Here is a 19,279-nt window from a genome sequence, read left to right as displayed (position 1 = left end):
CTGGAAATTACTAAACGCCAGTAGATTTCCTTCGACCTAACATTTATTTCCTGTATTGTATAATCTGTTTAATCCGTTTTTTATTATTGTTGTACTGTTGTCTATGCCAATAAAGGCTCACTAAGGTTTCGCTAAGGATTACAGAAAAATGAGGCAGCCCCCCTCCCAATTGGGCTAAACCACACATGCCTACTGGTAATAACCTGTGTGGTCAGGTGTCCGGAACTGCCACATCTCAGCCTCAGCGCCTCACTCCTGCATCCTTTGGTTAGGCTTCTGTTGCTGGCAGCTGCAAAGGTTATGAAGAGCTATGGAAACTGTCCTGAACAGCAGAATGTACATGGCCCTGAGGTTCTGCAGCCTGTTGGAGCTTCATGCCGCAATTACCTCTAGAATGGATTACTGTAACTTGCTTTATGTAGGGCTTCCCTTGGGCCTGATCCAGAAACTAGTTGGTCCTGAATGTGGCAGCGAGGGTCCTTATGTGATCCTCTTGACGGGCGCACATTAAGAAGAAGAGGAGTTTGGATTTATATCCCCCTTTCTCTCCTATAGGACACTCAAAGGGGCTGACAATCTCCTTTCCCTTCCCCCCTCACAACAAACACCACGGGAGGTAGGTGAAGCTGAGAGAGCTCAGAAGAACTGTGATTAGCCCAAGGTCACCCAGCTGGCATGTGTTGGAATGCACAGGCTAATCTGAATTCTCCAGATTAGCCGCCACAGCTCAGGCGTCAGAGCGGGGAATCAAACCTGGTTCCTCCAGATTAGAGTACACCTGCTCTTAACCACTACGCCACTGCTGCTCCTGTGCTCTGCCAGCTGCACTGGCCTCAGGTGGAGTACCGGATCAAGCGTAAGGTTTTGGTACTAATATACAAAGTCCTAAATGGTCCAGGGCTGGTGCCCTTACAGGACTGTCTCTCTCTTTCCATGTCCCCCAGCGGAAGCTTCGATCAGCTAATGAAAAACTGTTTGTGGTCTCTGGCCCAAAAGAAGGCCCTGCTTGCCCCAACCAGAGCCAGGGCAGTTTCGGCCCTGGCTCCGACCAGGTAAAATGCTCTGTTGAGTGTTGAGCGAGACCAGAGCCCTGTGGGATCTGATGCAGTTCTACAGGGCTTTAAAGTTGTTCCACCGCACATATGGTTGAAGCGGCAACACGCACCATCTTTGGCCTTCCCCTTCGCTTCAGTCAGGTTGTCTTCTCTGTTCTTCACTGATTTCTATTAGATGGGTTTAGATTTTTTTAGCAAAAGGTTGCTGCTATCTGAAAAACCATAAAACGTTTTTATATTTTTAGGACTGTTAGGAATCAAAAGTGAAATATATTATGTTGAATGTTATGTTAAGCTGCTCCGAGCCCACAAAAGGAGGGGCGACATATAAGCCAAATGAATAAATATATGTTGAAAAAAGCATAGGAGACAAGATGGAACCCTGCAGGACCCCAGAATTAGAACTCACCCCCAGACTACCAGGATCAGCTCCTCCAGAGAAAATGGCTGTTTTGGAGGGCAGAATCTATGGCAGTGGTGGCGAACCTTTGGCACTCCAGATGTTATGAACTACAGTTCCCATCAGCCCCTGCCAGCATGGCCAATTGGCCATGCTGGCAGGGGCTGATGGGAATTGTAGTCCATAACATCTGGAGTGCCAAAGGTTCGCCACCAGAGCTCTATGGCATTATATGCTGCTCAGGACCCTCCCCATTTCTCAAACCACACCCTCCCCAGGTTTTTTTAAAAAACACAACAAAAAACTCCTCAAAAATGATTTTAAAACTATTTTTTTCAAAACTGTTACACAAGCATTTATTCATCTTAACCTACAGTAATTTCCCCTACAAACTACACCCCCTATTTTGCAGCAATGTATACCTAGGAAGAGCCTGAAGGGAGAGAATGCAGAATAAAGATGAGAACCCCACCAAGTAATCACGACGTCCTGTAGAAAACAGAGCAAGTCTTACTACCTTTGCCTGCAGCATGTTTTCTCTGGCTGGCAGGGTGACTATTCTGACCACCTATGCTGCAGTTACTGGTAGGTAGAACTTCTCAGCAATAACTAGATGCAGATATAGTCCATTTGCCCAGGACAGCTTGAGCCGAGTATTCTAACTATTCAAACCAGTATTCAAACCGAGTATTCTAACTATTCAAACTACTGGGCAAGAGAAGTATTCGTGTGTTCGATTGCAATTTTGTAATGGAGTGGCCAAACATATTTGAGCTAGGCTGTCTCTGACCAAACCATTTTAACTATTTGCAATTAACCTGTAATTGTAGACTAATCTATAGAATACAGATTATCAGAAACCCGCAAAACATCTCGCATACTATTCACTGCCAGGATCAACAGCTGTATCTTTTGACACAGCCACGCTGAACGCGTCCCTGGTACAATGAAAATTAGCATCCGTTAAGTAAGACGGAGAACATATACGCCTATCCGTCATACATCATTTGATGGGTACAACACCCATCCATACATATCGTGTAACATTGAATTTTAAAATCTAAATTATTAACTGTCTTAAAAGTACGAAATTGCTAGTAGAAACTGGTTAATTTTCCCAAGAATCATCCATCAACTTTTCCTGATTGCAGTACGTATTGATATTATCCATTATTAAAATTGAGAATATATAGTTCCTAGGTTCCTCAACATTTCTTAATTCATTTTGGGAGGCAAAGATTGCTGCTTTACCCCTTAAATGTTGCAAAACTGCACGCATCACAACATTTTCATCATTTATGCTAAAATACACTTCTTTTCTTCACTGTAACTGATCACATATGCAGGGTAAATCTGATGCTTCTCAAAGATGACGTAGATGGACGGGTCCATCATCCTATCCACGCAGCTGTCGTAGCAGTTGGTCCCGTCAGAGGATTTTGAAGGCGGGCGATTGTAAGTTGAATGCCCAACCACGAAATCACCCACCAGAACACGAGCCACGAACAAACTCTTCACCTTGGCGTCCGGTGGACAGTAGTTGTGGGAATACTTTGCATCTCGAGCAAAGTAGCTTCCTAGGAAGAAGAGGGAAAGACAAGTCAAAACTGTTGACATATGAAAGAGTTCATTTGCAGCAAAGTACTTTATATACAGTCAAAAATGTGATTACTACGTAAAGTGGATAAAAGTTTGGGCATTCTCGCTTCTTGATTCTCCACAAAGCGTTCTCATACTGAAAGACAGGATTGCTCCCTGGGGAAATGGTCTGTGCAGGCCCCATAGTAGTGAATTGTAGCAAGCTAAAAGGGACATGAATGGAACTGTGCTCCATTTCATTAGGAGGAAAATCATAGCATGTGCAAAAGAGCATGAAGGAATGCATGTTCTAGTAGCAAAATGCATGACGACATTAAGGTGAGCAAAAGGACAATTTGAGCAGCGCACTGCTGAAAACTTTAAGGCAAACACTAAGGCTCATTCCGCACATGCAGAATAATGCACTTTCAAACTGCTTTCAGTGCTCTGAAGCTGTGCAGAATAGCAAAATCCACTTGCAAACAGTTGTGAAAGTGGTTTGAAAACGCATTATTTTGTGTGTGCGGAAGGGGCCTAAGGCTCATTCCGCACACGCAAAATAATGCACCTTCAAGCTGCTTTCACAACTGTTTTTGCCATTCTGCACAGCTTCAAAGAGCCCTGAAAGCAGCTTGAAAGTGCATTATTCTGCGTGTGTGGAATGAGCCTAAGATTTTTTTAAAAAAAATATCACAAGTAGGACCCTGGCTAGGAAGGTGGTAGGGCCTTTGGATGACAGGAATTAAAAGATTGCTTGAGGAGCAGCGGAAGATGGAGACAAATTTAATTCTTTGCTTCGGTTTTCACTGTGGAAAATGCGGGGCCACGTACTCGCACCAGAGCTGCTGTTTTGGGAAGGGCGTCTGAAGAATGGAATCAAATTGAGGCGATGAACGATGCTCTAGAGTACTGGGCCAGGCCTCAGTTATGACAAGAGTTTTTTTGCAGGAGCCGGTCTGATTCACAAATAAAGCATCTCTGGCTGCCAGGTGAGCACTTGGCTTAAAAGAGACCAAGAGAACAGCTGCAATGTGATAGCAACATCTCTCTTGCATGCCTGTACCACTGACTTTGCTTAGACTTCCACACTGAACTTGGCTTGTGCAATGGCTCCTGCATGCTTGTCTCCTGACCTGACCTCGAGTTGCATGCCTGATACCCAGAGACAGCATTCTCCCTTGGAAACGAGCAGAGGGATTTTGTCTCACAGACAGCCTATTCAAATCACCTTCACGTCATACGCACCTTTCCCATAGACTGTCCCGTTGGTGCCACATATTCTCCAGTCAAAGTTGTCATTGCAGATGGCTTCCAAATTGGAACTGGTGGTTCCATGAAACAGCAGCTTGTCCTCGATCTCCTTCCCTCCTCTCTTCTTCTTCATTTGCTCCTTTTGCCTAGTAGGAAAACACGAGCAAGACGTTCTGCATGAATCCTGAACAGAAAGCAGCTGGATTTTCACAACAGCGCTTCATTCTGTCATTGTTTCATCCTTACAACAATGCTGTGAGGTAGATTGGGCTAAGAGAAAGTGATGGGCCCAATCCGGATCCTAGTCCTTAACCACCATACCACTCTGGTTTTCAACTATCCTCCTTCCATCCCTCTGGTAGTCTCTCCCCCTGGAAAAGACAAGCCATATTGCAAAAGCAGCGTGGATGAACTGTATGGTGTCCACCACCAAGACTGGTCAAACTGCAGAAGTTTCAGGGGCATCCCATTTTTCCCTGTATCTCCCGCTCCCCACTACTTCCTCTTTGCCTTCTCTGGCAGCCCCTCGTAGACCTTTTCTCACACACCAGCCAACCTACCTATATCAGCTTTCCCTCCATCCCTTTCCTGGCAGCCTCCTCCAGAGAAAAACTGAACCCAATTGCATGGTGGCCCTTTCAAGAGCTTATTTTAGCCTCCAACCCCATCTCTGCTCTGCCACTCCCAATGGCTTTTCTTTACAAAAGCCACAGCTCAATATTATTATTGTGGCTGCTTCACAACATCCAAAATGTTGTCTGAGAGGTCAGTGATAATTTTTGTCTTAAAGCTACAGGCACTGTTTCTATTGTTTTGGGGCATTTTAATTCCCAGATTTTATTTACAATCACACACAAGTATGCAGCCAGTTGCCATCAATAGTTGGCTCTCGTGTGCAAATAAGTGCTTGTGAGTATGAGATACTTCTCAGCCTCCCAGTCTACTCAGAGACAGTGACTGTTTTTCAAAAAAGCTGAAGAAAACCACATTGCATGCAGCATTTTGAAAACACACACACACACACAAAACAAAGCCCTCCAGATTGTTCCAAAACGGTGGCCAGGTTTTATAAAATGGCCGCCATCTATACATAGATTGCATTAGAAATCTAATTTATATGAATTGTTTTTAGAATTGTATTTATACTGTTGCGTTTTTACCTTGTACGTCGCCCTGAGCCCAGCCTCGGCCAGGAACTGGGCAAGATACAAATCCAACAAAAGAAATAAGTAAATAAATGCTTGAGTCCCCTTATAATATTGGCTGGGTGATGACATGATAAAATGGGATACAAACCACTGGAAGACTTGCCAAAGGGACGGGTTCTGAATCCTCCGGATGCTGTGGATGACATAAGCGCTCATCGTCTTCTGAAAGAGGTTCTCAATTGTTGTGTATTCAGCACAGATTTTGTTGAGCTCCACTGCCTAAACAAAAAGGATGACAGTATTTAGTCCCGTGGCTGAATGTGACTGGAGAACACTGCGGCTGATACTGTGGGTATTTCACAGTGCAACAATACTAATGTTATCCGTTGCTCCAATCGAATTAATTCCCATCGAAGCCTCGCCTGGCCATGCTGGTATTGATGGGAATTAGAACCATGAACATCTGAGTGGCCATATTTCAGCCATCTCAAGAAAGAATCAATTAACCATGGGTCTCAGATGTTTATAGTCCGACACTCCCATCAGCCCTGCCATTTGGCCATGCTGGCAGGGGCTGATGGGAATTGTAGTCCATGAACATCTGGAGGGCCATAGTTTGAAGACCCCTGGGTTAAATTAACCCATGTTGCCTTTGCCACCATTTGCATGGCGGGTGCAGGGACCAGTTAGGATCACTGGGATCCCAGCAGCAGGAGGCAGTGCAGTTCGCATGGGAAAGGAAGTGTTTCATTGCGAACCGCGCAGATGAGAATCCCCCGGACCCATTTACTAGCACAACACAGCAGCCACCTATTAGAGAATCCACTCTTAATGGTGGCTGCCTGGGGAATCTATAATAATGATGGACGGAAGGGGGTGGGAATAGAACACTTCCTGTTTGCTGTAGTTCAAACAGGCAAGCAGGAAGCGACAAACCCAGGTTGAAGAAAAAAAGTTGCTAATTTCCTGACGGGGATCAGGCAAATATAACAGGTTAGGTACGTTTGCAGGGCGAGCTCTATGGAAACTTCTCCCTCGTAACACTTTTAAAAAGGGCCTGAACCAGTTATATTTGGCCTGGGCAGAATCACCCTGCGACTCCCTTGTTTTGTTACGAACATAAAGACTAAACATTCCTAAACCTGTGAAGAGGCTCTCTTTGGAAGGCACGCAGTGAAGATACAGCTGCCAGAATGACAAGCTTGGAATATGATTCAGTTTTGCCCTCTTCCCAGAGGCATATCTTCTAAAAATGGTGCTAGATTATAGGTAGGATAGGAGATGAGCAACTGAAGAGGCAGAATTGGGGTGGAGGAGTCGGTTGGAAACTGCAACCATTCTAACAGATATCCACCCATTCTGAACTAAGGGGCTAAGGACCACTCATAGTCCTTCCAGGTGGAGATGTGGGCAGATTAGGATTACAAGAACGCTAGATCTAATCAAGAACGTGGCAGACAGAACCAAATAATGAATTGCACCCAGCCAGCTCTTATGCTCCATCTCGTCCAGTTCTCCTCCTTTTGTCATAGCTCTTGTCCAAAAAGCCTTTTGCCCATGCAGATCTCATGAACCCCAGTATGGACATTTTTGGGTGATCAAAAGGGACCCCTCCTTCCTTTCCCCCTCCCAGAAAAGCAGATTGGATTCATTGCATCACCTGCAGTGTGTCAACTTTATAAACATTACTAATGCATTTACCTTGTACCCAATTTCAGGAAGCGCATATTTATCCCACTCCCTGGGATACTTTGATTCTGGGATAGATGCCGAAGACTGCTCTCTGTAGCTGTTCAATGCCCAAAAGAAAACCACAGGTGAGAATACATTTCTATTGTCTGAACCTTCACAGCAACTCCCTCTCTTTGCTTCAGTTTAGCTAACACAGCAGCCCAGGCTAGAATTTTTAGAAAGCTGTTTACCCGCCATTATTTATGGTTCTGATCAACCTCTCTCTCTGAGGCCCCTTCCACACACGCAAAATAATGCGTTTTCAAACCACTTTCACAACTGTTTGCAAGTGGATTTTGCTATTCCACACAGCTTCAAAGAGCACTGAAAGCAGTTTGAAAGTGGTTTGAAAACGCAAAATAATGCGTTTTCAAACCACTTTCACAACTGTTTGCAAGTGGATTTTGCTATTCCACACAGCTTCAAAGAGCACTGAAAGCAGTTTGAAAGTGCATTATTGTGCATGTGCGGAATAAGCCTGAGTCTTTATTTCTCCCTTATTGCTGGGCTTCTGCACATATGGAAACCAGTGCCTTTCTGCCTTTTACACCTCCTGCAACAGCCCAGCAGAAAATGAGAAAAATCACTGCTTATCTCCCTCCCTAAGTTTTCTGTAGTGGAAAGAACGCCCCCCTCCCCCCCAAATGCTGCGCTTCTGCAGGTGCCAGCAACTTCTGTGCAAAAAAGCCACCAGGAAGAAGGTCTGTACTGTGCTTCTGGGGTGGGTTTTGCTTCTGAAGGCTCTTCTCAATCTCTGCAACTCTGGTACCACCCCTACCCCCTGCAACAGCCCTGAATCCTCGTCCCTTCCTTAGAGGGGGCAGCTGCACAGCCACAAGTCAACAGGCAGAGAGGAAGACTCCATGTACCTACTAGAAGACTCCTCCCAGCTCACCCAAGAACTTAATAGTGTTTCCAGAGACCTCATCCCACAGCTTGAGAAGCTTGGCTCTGATGCTTTACTCCAGGGGTGCCCAACTCTGGCGCTTCAGATGTTCATGGACTACAATTCCCATCCCATGCCAGCAGGGACTAATGGGAATTGTAGTCTATGAACATCTGAAGAACCAGAGTTGGACACCTCTGCTTTACGCTGTGGTTCATACAAAAGTACAGGAGGGTATGACATTCAGGTGGGAAAAAAACCCAATAAAATTTACCTGGAGGCCACTAAAAAAAATGATCAATGTCACTTATACAATTCAGATGACAATACCATTTTTCAAAAATATTTTTATTTGTGCATTTTGTATTTTTGTATGATACAAATACAGCAAGTGCAAAGTCTGCAGTTATCTAGTGTAACAAACAAAAAATAATAGAAGGAAGAAAATATTAAGCTACTCTAAAAAGAGGGAAGTGAGGGGTGGGAACAATGAAAAGGTAGTAGAAAGGAAAATTTATTACACTATATTGTTAAAAAGAAAGGAAAAGGGGAGAGTGAAAAAAAAGTTAATTGTTGGTTGACTTCTCCCCAACTATCTATACAATTCCGTAATCTAAACTTGCATAACGATAAACAGAATAATGTAGACTCTCTTATTTTAATACATAATAAAATTAACAACTCTATAGCCAAAGAAACTATTATGAGTTAAGTCTAACTTATAAGTTATATCTATGTTTTAAATATCCATTCCCTTTTTCCCATTTTGTTTCGTAAACATTATATGCCTTTGGATCGTTGCTAATAATATATGGGTAGTGCAAAATTTTATCTTCTATGCTTAGTTCTGGAACTTTGTAGACCCATCCTTCAGTTGTTGGCACCTCTGGTGTTCCCCATTTGGAGGCCACAAGGAGACTTGCTGCAGACGATAGGTAGAAAAATAAACGTTGGTTTTCAGCTGAAAAAGACATTTCTGAGAGAACAGGGCTTAAGAGGTAAGTTTCCATGTTTAAATGAAAGTTTGTGTTTAAAATTCTTTGGATTTGTGTATGGATATTTAACCAAAATTTCTTCATTTTTTTGCAGGACCAACATATATGAATATAGGACCCTATTTTCTTGTTGCCTTTCCTGCATAAAAGTGAGTAACCCTTAGACATTTTTGCAAGTTTTTGGGGAGTATGATACCGACAATGAAACATCTTAAGGTTGTTCTCTCTTAAAGCTATATAGGGTGTAAAATAATATATAGCTCTTAAAGCTATATAGGGTGTAAAATAATAATTCCCTTCGGGGATAGGGCGGTATACTAAATTTAATAAATAATAATAATAATAGGTTGACCAATTATCTAGTTGTATAGTTCTGCCTATATTCTCAGCCCATTTGACCATTGTCACTTTGACCTGTTCTTGTTCTGTTTTGTACTGTAGTAATAGTTCATAGATCTTGCTAGTTTGGGTTTCCTTCCAATTATAATTTTATCAAACACATTTTCTGTTAAATTGAAATCCCAGCCGTCTTTATCTTTATCTAACTCTAAAGCTGGTTGTAGGTGAACCATTGGCACATTTTACTGTCAATAAGTATTGATTCTCGTGTTTTGAATTTGTGAATATTAACTTCCTTCACCAAAACATCTTTGCAGCATAACATCTTATACTCTGGGGTGCCAGTCCTAAATTGTAATGTTTCTAATCTTTAAACCCATCTGGGTACTTATCATATAGTATTTTTTGGTATCTGTGCCATATTTTAAATGTTTTCCTAATGTAATGATTTTTAATTACCGTAGTCCTTGGTTTTTCCCCCCCTTGTTCAGGCCATAACTGGTCATGCCATCCCGTGGGTGATCCATAACTTTCTAGTGTTTGTAAGTCTTAATTTGTTAGAGTTATCCACTCTCTGATCCAAGTCAAAGCACAAGACTCGAGGCATACCGTGTTTCCCCAAAAATAAGACAGTGTCTTATGTTAATTTTTGCTCCCAAAGATGCGCTATGTCTTATTTTCAGGGGATGTCTTATTTTTCTGTGTTCTGTTCGTCGGGCATGCTTCCAAACAAAAACTTTGCTATGTCTTATTTTCGGGGGATGACTTATATTTCGCACTTCAGCAAAACCTCTACTATGTCTTATTTTCAGGGGATGTCTTATATTCAGGGAAACAGGGTAGTTTTAAATCAGTTAATGAAAAGCCTCCTCTATGCTTTGTATCAATCATATTTATAAATTTCATTCGTGGCTTTCCGCCATTCCAAATAAATTTGACTAATTCTTTATTCCAATCAACAAACGGTTTTTCAGTTTTGATTAATGGTAAATTTTGAAAAAGACACATAAATTTAGGAAGCACACTCATTTTGGCAAGAGAGATTCTGCCCATTAGTGATAAAATTTAAATAATTCAATTTTTGTAAAGTTCTCTTTCATTTCATTCCATAATTTGGTATAATTATTCTGGAATAGTTGTTGGTTATTACTTGTCAGAATTAATCCTAGATATTTAACTTTTTTTTCCCCACTGTGAAATTTGTAATTTTTTTGGAGTTTATTGGTCTCATTGTGGGACAAATTTTTGGTCAACCTCTTTGTCTTTGTCTCGTTTCTTTTAAAACCATCTAGTACGCCAAATTCGTTAATCTTCTGGAGTAGTTTGGAGGTATTGTCAATTGGGCTTTGAACCAAAAAACCCATGTCATTGACAATTATAATTTTTGCCATTATAATTTACTCCTTTTATTAATGGGTCTTCTCTAATTTCATTCAACAACACTTCTGTAACCAAAATGAGTAAGAGGGGCGAAAGGGTGGGTCCCTTTAAAATTTCTCCAAGGGTTGTGACAGCATATTGTTAATTTTGATTTTTGCATTCTGTTTAGTGTAGACAGTTTGTATCACATTATTAAACTCTGCACAGATTCCAAATTTTCATTATACCTACTTAAGGAACAGCCAATTGACTTGGTCAGGGACGGAGTGAGGGGAAACTTTGCCTGGGGCACACACGCGACCTGCGCCCCTACGGCAGTGTTGCCCGCCCCACAAGCACCGCCCCACTATTTTAGTCAGCTTAGCGTAGTTTTCTCTTTTTCTCAATATGTTTTGGGGTGTTTCTTTCATTATTTTCAGGGGAGTACCGTCAATGAGTTTTTTTGTGCTGAATGAGTTTTTCGAATAAAGACGCCCATCGATTTTTGCAGGCAAATCGGGATAATGTCTCTCGGCACTTTTTTCTTTCTGGCATAGTGGGAGTTTACCTTGTACAGTCAGTCTATCTCATTCTTTGCAGCATCTTCTGCCTTTTCCCATACCTCTGATAGAATTGGCAAAATTATTTCCATAATGTTTTCTTTTAGTGCTTCTTTCACTCCATGGATTCTCAACGTGTTTTCTTTTTGTTTTAATTCCAGGATTGCTGGTTGGTCAGCTTGGTCTTCGTAGAACCTTTGTAGCCCCTCTATCTTATCTTCTGTGACTGTTAATCTTTCACTGTTATCTTTCAGCGTCTCAGTAAACTGCTTAATTGGAGTTTATTTAGAGTCCATCTTTTTTATCTATGATGTCTCTCATTTCACCATTTGTATATCCTGGTCTAGTTTATTACATTTTTCCTGTGTCAATTCCAATAGTTGATCTAGACGCTTATTAGTATCCATTACTCTTTCAGGTGTTTTGTTGTCCACCAAGCCATTGGATTTCACCAATGAAACAGAATTGGTTTTATTTCTGTTTGACATTGTAGAACTGTGATGATATCCAAGGAAACTCACACAACCATGTGAGGCTACTCGCTGGTTACTCTGTCTTCTTTTCAGACTGGTTATGTCATTGTCTTTAATAGTGTTTTAATGACAGTACTTGCAGTCTCTTTATGTCGTCGCCTCAGTCTCCTGTCAGCTGCTTTCTTTCTTTTTTCTATGTTAACAGTCCTCGTCTATTAGGTGATTTCTGGCAGTATTTCACTCAGTCAACTTGTTTTGCTGAATTTTTTTTTACCTGCTTAACCTCACCTGTTCCAGTTGAGTTATTTCCGGAAGTGCATCTAGGCAAGATTCTCTGGTCTTTAACCTTTAAACTACACTGGAAACGCTTAGGCGGATTCCGCATGGGCCAAAAACAGTGGTGTGAAAATGGTGTAAAATGGTTTAAAACAGTATAAAAGGATTTACACCATTTTCGCTCCCGTTTTTGGTCCACGCGGAATCCACCTAAGTCTTCTCAGCTGTCTTGTTGCTACCGTGGCCACAGCACTCCCTCTGAAGCTCTTAAAGGGGCCGTAAGGTTTTTCTCTGCCGCAGATATTTCACCTCTTTCTAGGATCTCACAATTATCAACTGTCAGTTATCTAGCATTAAGTTTCTTGAACACAACACTCACCGTTTGACGTCACCTTCTATTTCACAGGTGCACTGTCTTCGCTTCAGCGATCTCTCCCTTTAATTGGTAGTTCGCAAAGAGACAGAGAATCCAGTAAGCTAACTTTCTTATTCTGTTTGTTTTTCTTAGGGAAGTTGGGGTTATTGAATGAATTCGCAGCAATTTTCGTATTTTTATACAGTTTGGCTTTCGTTCCTGACTTCTCTTTCCTCTGGTTACGTTGGTTGGAGAGCTGATCCTCGGCACGTTAACCACTGCTTGTGCCAGACACCTCCACCTCTTCTTCTAGTTCTCCCCCCCCCTATGGGGTTGATTTTTGGGTCCGAGCACCTCAGATTACCATGATATTTAGAGGATTCTTCAGCACCGTAAATTGATTGCGTCTTCTTGGAACAATGGCCAAACCAGAAGTCCCCAGATGACAATACCATTAATAACTATGTTAACAATGTATTAAATTACCAGGTGATGCAAATACTCTTGGAAAAGCTTTAACAAAAAATAAATATATGACAATTGAAAAGATAAACGACCACTTTTGAAGACTTTTGCCATCTATTCAATTGTAGTATATTCTCTTTTTTCACCATTTTCATGCATATTCATATTGCCTGATGGGGTTTCATTGGATTTTTTCCCCACCCAACCCCTTCTGTGCTTCTGTCCTTTAGTCCGAAGGGTTTCCTCTTTTCTTTCTGAGTAGCTGCTCACCCTAACATTTGTGTGCTATTCCTGCCACCAAAAGCAGACCATGATATAAAATTGATACAAAAATGACCCATCTCTGGAACGATCAGTAAGTTGTAAGCTTGGATAAGCCAACATCGCATGTGGCCCCCACCTCAATACCCACTATTTTACATGAGGAATGGCCTGCAAAAGACTCTTGAAAGATAAAAGTTAATGTCATACCCTTTCTTTTTCTTCACATCTTCAGAGGAAACATATTTTGGGCGCCTCCGGACCTCTCTCTGGGTTAGGAAGTTCAGGTTTTTCTGGATCATGTCTTGAAAGAAAATGTGTGTTTTCCTCAGAAGGGTGCAAAGAAATTTATTTGATCTATTCTTAGAAATGGCCAGCTAAAAAATTATAAAACTGCCTCAGGAAACAACAGGTCAATCTCAGTCCTCACAACTACATCAACTAGCCTCACTTTTCATTCTACCCCCCTCTTTTCCACCAGTCACTGCAAGCCAACTAAAACAAAGGCCAACTAACTTCATGGGAAGGGATTTCTAGGCACTGAGGTGAGGGCCTGAAACGTTTCCCTATGCACCCTTGCAAACCTGCCCTGATGTACAAATTGTAAATTAAGTATTCCCAGTCCATCCTGATATGACAGGAGGTTGAGGAAATCTGGGCCTACAGGAATTTTGAACATATCACTGTCTTGTCGAATGCTTTCACGGCCAGATTCAACTGGTTGTGGTGGGTTTTCCCACCTGTGGCTGGCATCTTCAGAGGTGTATCACTGAGGTAGCAGACTTCCCTCTGTGATACACCTCTGAAGATGCCAGCCACAGATGCAGGCGAAACGTTAGGAACAAGATCCACCACACCACGGCCACACAGCCCGGAAAACCCACCATATCACTGTCTATTCGAGCGAGTAGGTACAGTACCTTTAAAGTTTATTTCGTAGTTTTGGGAGCCCGCTTGGAACTGGAAAGTGCCATCTGGCTGCGACAAGTATAAATTCTCCAGATCATCAGAACTTAATGTGGAGCCTTGGCGCTGTCCATCCTAGAAAGGTAAACATGGAATGATCCATATTATTGGAAGTAATATTTCCTTTAGTCATCTGCAGGTACTATAGATTGCCTTCACTGGTCCAGTATAGCAAGAGGGGGAAGATACTCTCCCTCTTTCCACACTGACATATCACACTACTTTAATAAAAACAATTATTTTCCTTGTAACAAAACAGTACAAAATGCACTAGCGCTGATTTTAAAGGCAGAGAGTCAGTGCCTGGTACATGCTGGTGACCTATAAAAGATCAGCTTTTCCCCCCTCTTCTAGTCCCCCCCCCCCTTTATGGGGTTGATTTTTGGGTCCGAGCACCTCAGATTACCACGATATTTAGAGGATTCTTCAGCACCATAAGTTGATTGCATCTTCTTGGAACAATGGCCAAACCAGAAGTCTCCAGATGACAATACCATTAATAACTATGTTAACAATGCATTAAATTACCAGGTGATGCAAATACTCTTGGAAAAGCTTTAACAAAAATTAAATGTATGACAGTTAAAAAGATAAACGACCACCCTAACCCTAACCCTCCCCACAACCTGATTTTGCCAAAGATTCATTTACTACCAATATACCAATGTTTGTCCTGAAGGCTTCACAGAAGAACTCTAGCTTTACAACCATGATTCTAGGAAACTATGTTTCACAGCGGCTGAGTGGCTTAAAGCCCAGTCTAAACTTCCCCATGTACTGTACTCGGTCTCCAATCCTGTCTTTAAGCCAAGTTCTTGATGTGGAGTGCTCGGACACCAGAAAAGCGGTGCACACTCTGTAGTATCCCTAGTGTGTTTAGTGTGCTGTCTGCCTAGAGAAGGCAACTTGGCGTACACAAAATGCCAGCCGCACACAACATCACGCTTTTGTTACTCTTCTGGGATCATCTTTCACTTGTCCCTAAAAAGGGGGGGAAGATGTTCACCCAAGCAAGAAATGCAAGGAAGGCTTCATCTCTTCAAGATCCAGCAAGATCCCAGGGAGGGACAAAGGCGACCCTTTAGCAACGGAAGGTTGGCAAACCAGGAAGGTGGTGAACAGCATCTCCCAGAAGAGGGTGTTTGACAGGCAGAAGTTGGCATCCCCTCCCAGAAGAAAACTCTGCAGGCTGCAAACCAAGGGCTGATAGCGCCCGAGTCCTTACACTGAACAATGCCAATAACTTATGCTTTGCCTTTATAAACAGGAAGAAGGGAGGCCATCCAAAATGGACCTATTCCTCCCTGTTGCTGCCCTCAACTACAGGCCGGGTTGAATAGCTCTGACTTGCACATCCTGTAGAATTGAGATAAATCCTGCAGGGGTCCTGGCCTTATTTGACAGAGCAATTCCCCAAGCCAGAGCCAGGGCCGAAAAGTTGTGGACAGCCAGATACTTTTTGGGCCAGGGTTACAAGTCACTTTCTCCTCACAGGGAGAGGAGAAGGCACAGAAGTGTCTGAACCACTTTCTGTGACTGAATTGTTCTCCTCGAAGACAACATCTGAAAAGGCTCACATGAGGGAAGGAGCCGCTCTTCAGAGTATTAGACGATTAACAAGCTGCATACTGACCTGTTGACCGTATTCAATCCACTTGCCCTGGTCATTCTTCCAATACCACAGCCACTTGGTTGTGAAGACAAATTTGGCAAGTTTGGTGACGGATGACGGTGTGGACTGACGTCGAACTGGATTGACGTAAGACATCATGGTCTTGAAATTGATGTTTAAACTCGGATGGCTATGAGAATAAGAGAGAGAGGTCGACAGTGAACGGGCTCCATCTGTGAAGAACAACCCTCACCTCTGATCTTCCATATATAATGTACACAATTTCTCAACAGTTCATCACAAAAAAACACGACTTCGGGAACAGGGCTTGTGTAGTGAGGATGGCCCAGTTGTGAGAGGGCCCCATGGAGTCATGCAGCACTGGATAACTTGATTTCGGTAAAGAATGGGCAAAATTCACTCCTTACTCCACACATTAGAGTGGCAGGTTCAGAGTAGCTTTTCTGGTGGAGAACTCTTACTGGGCAGAAGGAGCCTCAACATCTGAAGTAAAATGAAGCTTGATCATACAAGGATACAGCAAGCATCTGGCAGGATCAGACCAAATACAACATTGTGTTGTCGAAGACTTTCACGGCCGGATTCAACTGGTTGTGGTGGGTTTTCCGGGCTGTGGTCTGGTAGTTCTTGTTCCTAACGTTTTGCCTGCATCTGTGGCTGGCATCTTCAGAGGTGTATCACAGAGAAAAGTCTGTTTCACACTGTCTTTAGTGAGAAGGGAAAGTTTAGTGGGGTATATATTGTCCATGTCCCAGGGTGGGGAACCAATTGGTAAGTGTTTGGGTGGAACTTGCTATGCATAGGTGTGGTGGAGTGCATTGTATCACGGGTGGGGTTATCAGTCCATTTTTTAAGTACTGGTAGCCAAGCTTTGCTAATTTTCAGAGTCTCACCACAACCAAATACAACATTCTTTGCAAAAATCTCACTAGAAGGTACCAATCGCAAGAAGTCTTCCAGAGTTGGCCGGGGGTCCATGTCAGGACTGTGTTCTATCTTTCGCTCAGCCCTGATGTAGTCAAGCTACTGCTTTTCTCACCTTCTCCCTCTGCCCGCTCTCTTAGGAGACAATGGGACGAGACTAGTTTACAGGGTTATTGTATGAATGGTTCAGATAGTGTGCTATCTCCTACCACTCAAAAATATCATGAATATGAAGCCTAGTCTAAGGTTTATGGTAATCATCCCATGATAGCTTTACTCAGTGGTCACCCCAGAGACATATAAACAAATTTTAATCCAGTTTCCCAGAATGAAAGAGGCGAATGCAGCATTCATGTTTCTAAAACAGAAGAGCCATCTTTTGGGGAAGCCCACGGGATTGAGCAAGGCAGCCGGCGGAGAGAGATCAGCGTCGCCATCTTGCTTTTAGAAAGGGAATGAGGACCACACAGAAAACCCCGAGTCCCGCTTTTAGCAATGCCATAAACAGAGCTTTTCCCAGAGAAGGAGAGATTGTCTTTATACCTTGTAATGGAAGGATCACAATAGGCTTTTTCAACTTCCTCCATTTGGGCAAAGTCATTCCAGGCAGTTCCAGTGAACTCTTGCCATCGATAAGGCAGATGGTAATGGATCATCTCACAGTTATCTGCAAACAACAGGAAGTGCTGAGAGTGCATTCTTTACCCCCCGTTCTGGGTAACCACCTCAAACTGGTCCTGTGTTTTCTGATGACATCAGTAGGGTTTTTAAGGCCAGAGACATTTGGAGGTGGTTCGCCATTGCACGCCTCTGGGTCATGCCCCTCGTTTTCCTAAGAGGTCTCCCATTCAAACACATGACAGGGTTGAGGCTCAAGGCACAAGGTCATCCAGAAAGCTTCCATGGCAGAGTGGAGATTCGAACCTGGGTTTCCCAGATCCTACTCTGACATCATAACCCAGTGATGGTGAACCTTTTCGAGACCAAGTGCCCAAATTGCAACCCAAAACTCACTTATTTATCGCAAAGTGCCAACATGGCAATTTAACCTGAATACTGAGGTTTTAGTTTAGAAAAAATGGTTGGCTCTGAGGCGTATGTTACTTGGGAGTAAGCTTGGTGTTAGTCAGTGGCTTTGCTTTGAAGCAACCGTGCAACTCTTCCAACGGGTGAATCACGACCCTTGGAGGGTTTACTCAGAAGCAAGCCCCATTGCCAGCAACTGAGCTTACTCCCAGGTAAAGGATCGCGCTTTAGTTCTTCGCATGAAAATCAGTGGGGTTTAACAGCACTTAACAGGGTTACCTACACTGCTTCCCCAAAACTAGGTCTTAGGTTTAATGCTATTAATCGAACCCAGCGGCCCAGGCCAGCCTAGATGTGTGGGGGGTGGACTCTGTTTGCGCGTGCCCACAGAGAGGGCTCTGAGTGCCACCTCTGGCACCCGTGCCATAGGTTCGCCACCACTGTCATAACCTCTGTACCACATGGGTTCTCCGGTACATGACCCCGGTACTGACCCCCCCGAAGTGTGAGCAGAACAACTGCAGTCATGTTGGGCTGTAATCTGCTTCCACATCTACAGCTGAAACAGCCCTTACGGAAATGCAAATTGTATGGCCACTTAATTTAACTGGGGGAATGAAAATGGGGAACTTAAGCCCTCCCCCCCCTTAGTATCCCAGCTGCTTCCCATTCCCCACTGCTTGCAGTCTTCTGCCCCCCTCTTCTCTGCTGCTGCCAACACTGTTTCCTTGGTGGACGAAGGTCAGGGAAGGACAGGAAATGCAAACAGTGTGGCATAAGGATGCTAAGGAGACACTGCTCCTAAGCAGTCTAGATGGGAAGTCTGCCCCACCTTTCTCTGTTGGACTTACTTCTATGTTTGCAGAATTGCCAGATGTAGAACAGACAGATCTCATCACTTGACTTTTTATTCTGAGGAGGTTTAGCAGTAGGAGTGGCTTTTACACCTGTAGGAGAAAAGAAAAAAACCCAAATCCATCAATACCCAAGAAAAGTCAAATTGCGGGCTGTGGGCACAAATTGAGATCTGTGATAGAAGCTTGATGGTCCCCCGGTTCAGGACTTCAAACCAATGCCAGTTAGGGCTACATGGGGTTAATTCAACTTGACACGAGATGGGTTTAAGCAAAGCCCTTAATTTCACAGGTGGGTCATGACCCACCATGGAGTCACAAGTTCACCTGAAACAGACTGGTCCAGTAATGAGATAAACCAAAAAAAATACACCAGTGGAGTACAGTGTACAAACAAGGGGGGAAAAGGAAATCCCCATACTCCTGGCTGCTAGAAACAAACCACAAAGATATAGAAAGCGCAATTTAATCTGTAAAATGCAAAGTGAAAGAACGAGGCAATGGTCAAGACTGCTCAAATGTAACTTTATAACACAGTCACAATGTTACAATCACAATGCTACAAAAACATGATGAGACATAATCCTTATAAAAGCATTGACTGGATTCAATCCGTCCAGTAGAGCACCTGGGTACACCTCCGTGTGCTTCTGTTCTCCCCAAAGGAGATTTCTGCGACAGCTCTCTGTGTAATAAACAAGGAGCAGTATATTTATTTTTATTTATTTTATTTATTATTCTACT

General features: G+C 43.1%; 1 protein-coding gene across 3 annotated transcripts in view; it reads right to left on the bottom strand.

Annotated features, from left to right (window-relative positions):
* Positions 1-1,760: 1,760 nt before the first annotated feature.
* Positions 1,761-19,279, bottom strand: part of LOC125443816 (zinc finger CCCH-type antiviral protein 1-like) — a 50,377-nt gene continuing 32,858 nt past the window's right edge. For 2 of the 3 annotated variants that reach the window (XM_048516153.1, XM_048516152.1), the window contains exons 5-13: positions 18,533-18,628; positions 17,199-17,322; positions 15,732-15,900; positions 14,053-14,173; positions 13,343-13,436; positions 7,134-7,221; positions 5,581-5,711; positions 4,279-4,430; positions 1,761-3,032 (exon numbers count right to left, since the gene is read on the bottom strand). In XM_048516153.1, coding sequence (XP_048372110.1) covers positions 2,752-3,032; positions 4,279-4,430; positions 5,581-5,711; positions 7,134-7,221; positions 13,343-13,436; positions 14,053-14,173; positions 15,732-15,900; positions 17,199-17,322; positions 18,533-18,628 — 1,256 coding nt within the window. In that variant the 3' untranslated portion in view covers positions 1,761-2,751. Of the gene's footprint in view, positions 3,033-4,278; positions 4,431-5,580; positions 5,712-7,133; positions 7,222-12,430; positions 12,488-13,342; positions 13,437-14,052; positions 14,174-15,731; positions 15,901-17,198; positions 17,323-18,532; positions 18,629-19,279 lie in introns of all 3 variants that reach the window. The other variant, XM_048516151.1, reaches the window with a different exon arrangement.

Source organism: Sphaerodactylus townsendi, linkage group LG14, assembly GCF_021028975.2.
Source record: "Sphaerodactylus townsendi isolate TG3544 linkage group LG14, MPM_Stown_v2.3, whole genome shotgun sequence".
In the NCBI taxonomy this organism is placed as follows: domain Eukaryota; kingdom Metazoa; phylum Chordata; class Lepidosauria; order Squamata; family Sphaerodactylidae; genus Sphaerodactylus; species Sphaerodactylus townsendi.
The sequence above is the reverse complement of the archived record's forward strand: the minus strand, read 5'-3'. Positions and strand labels throughout refer to the sequence as shown.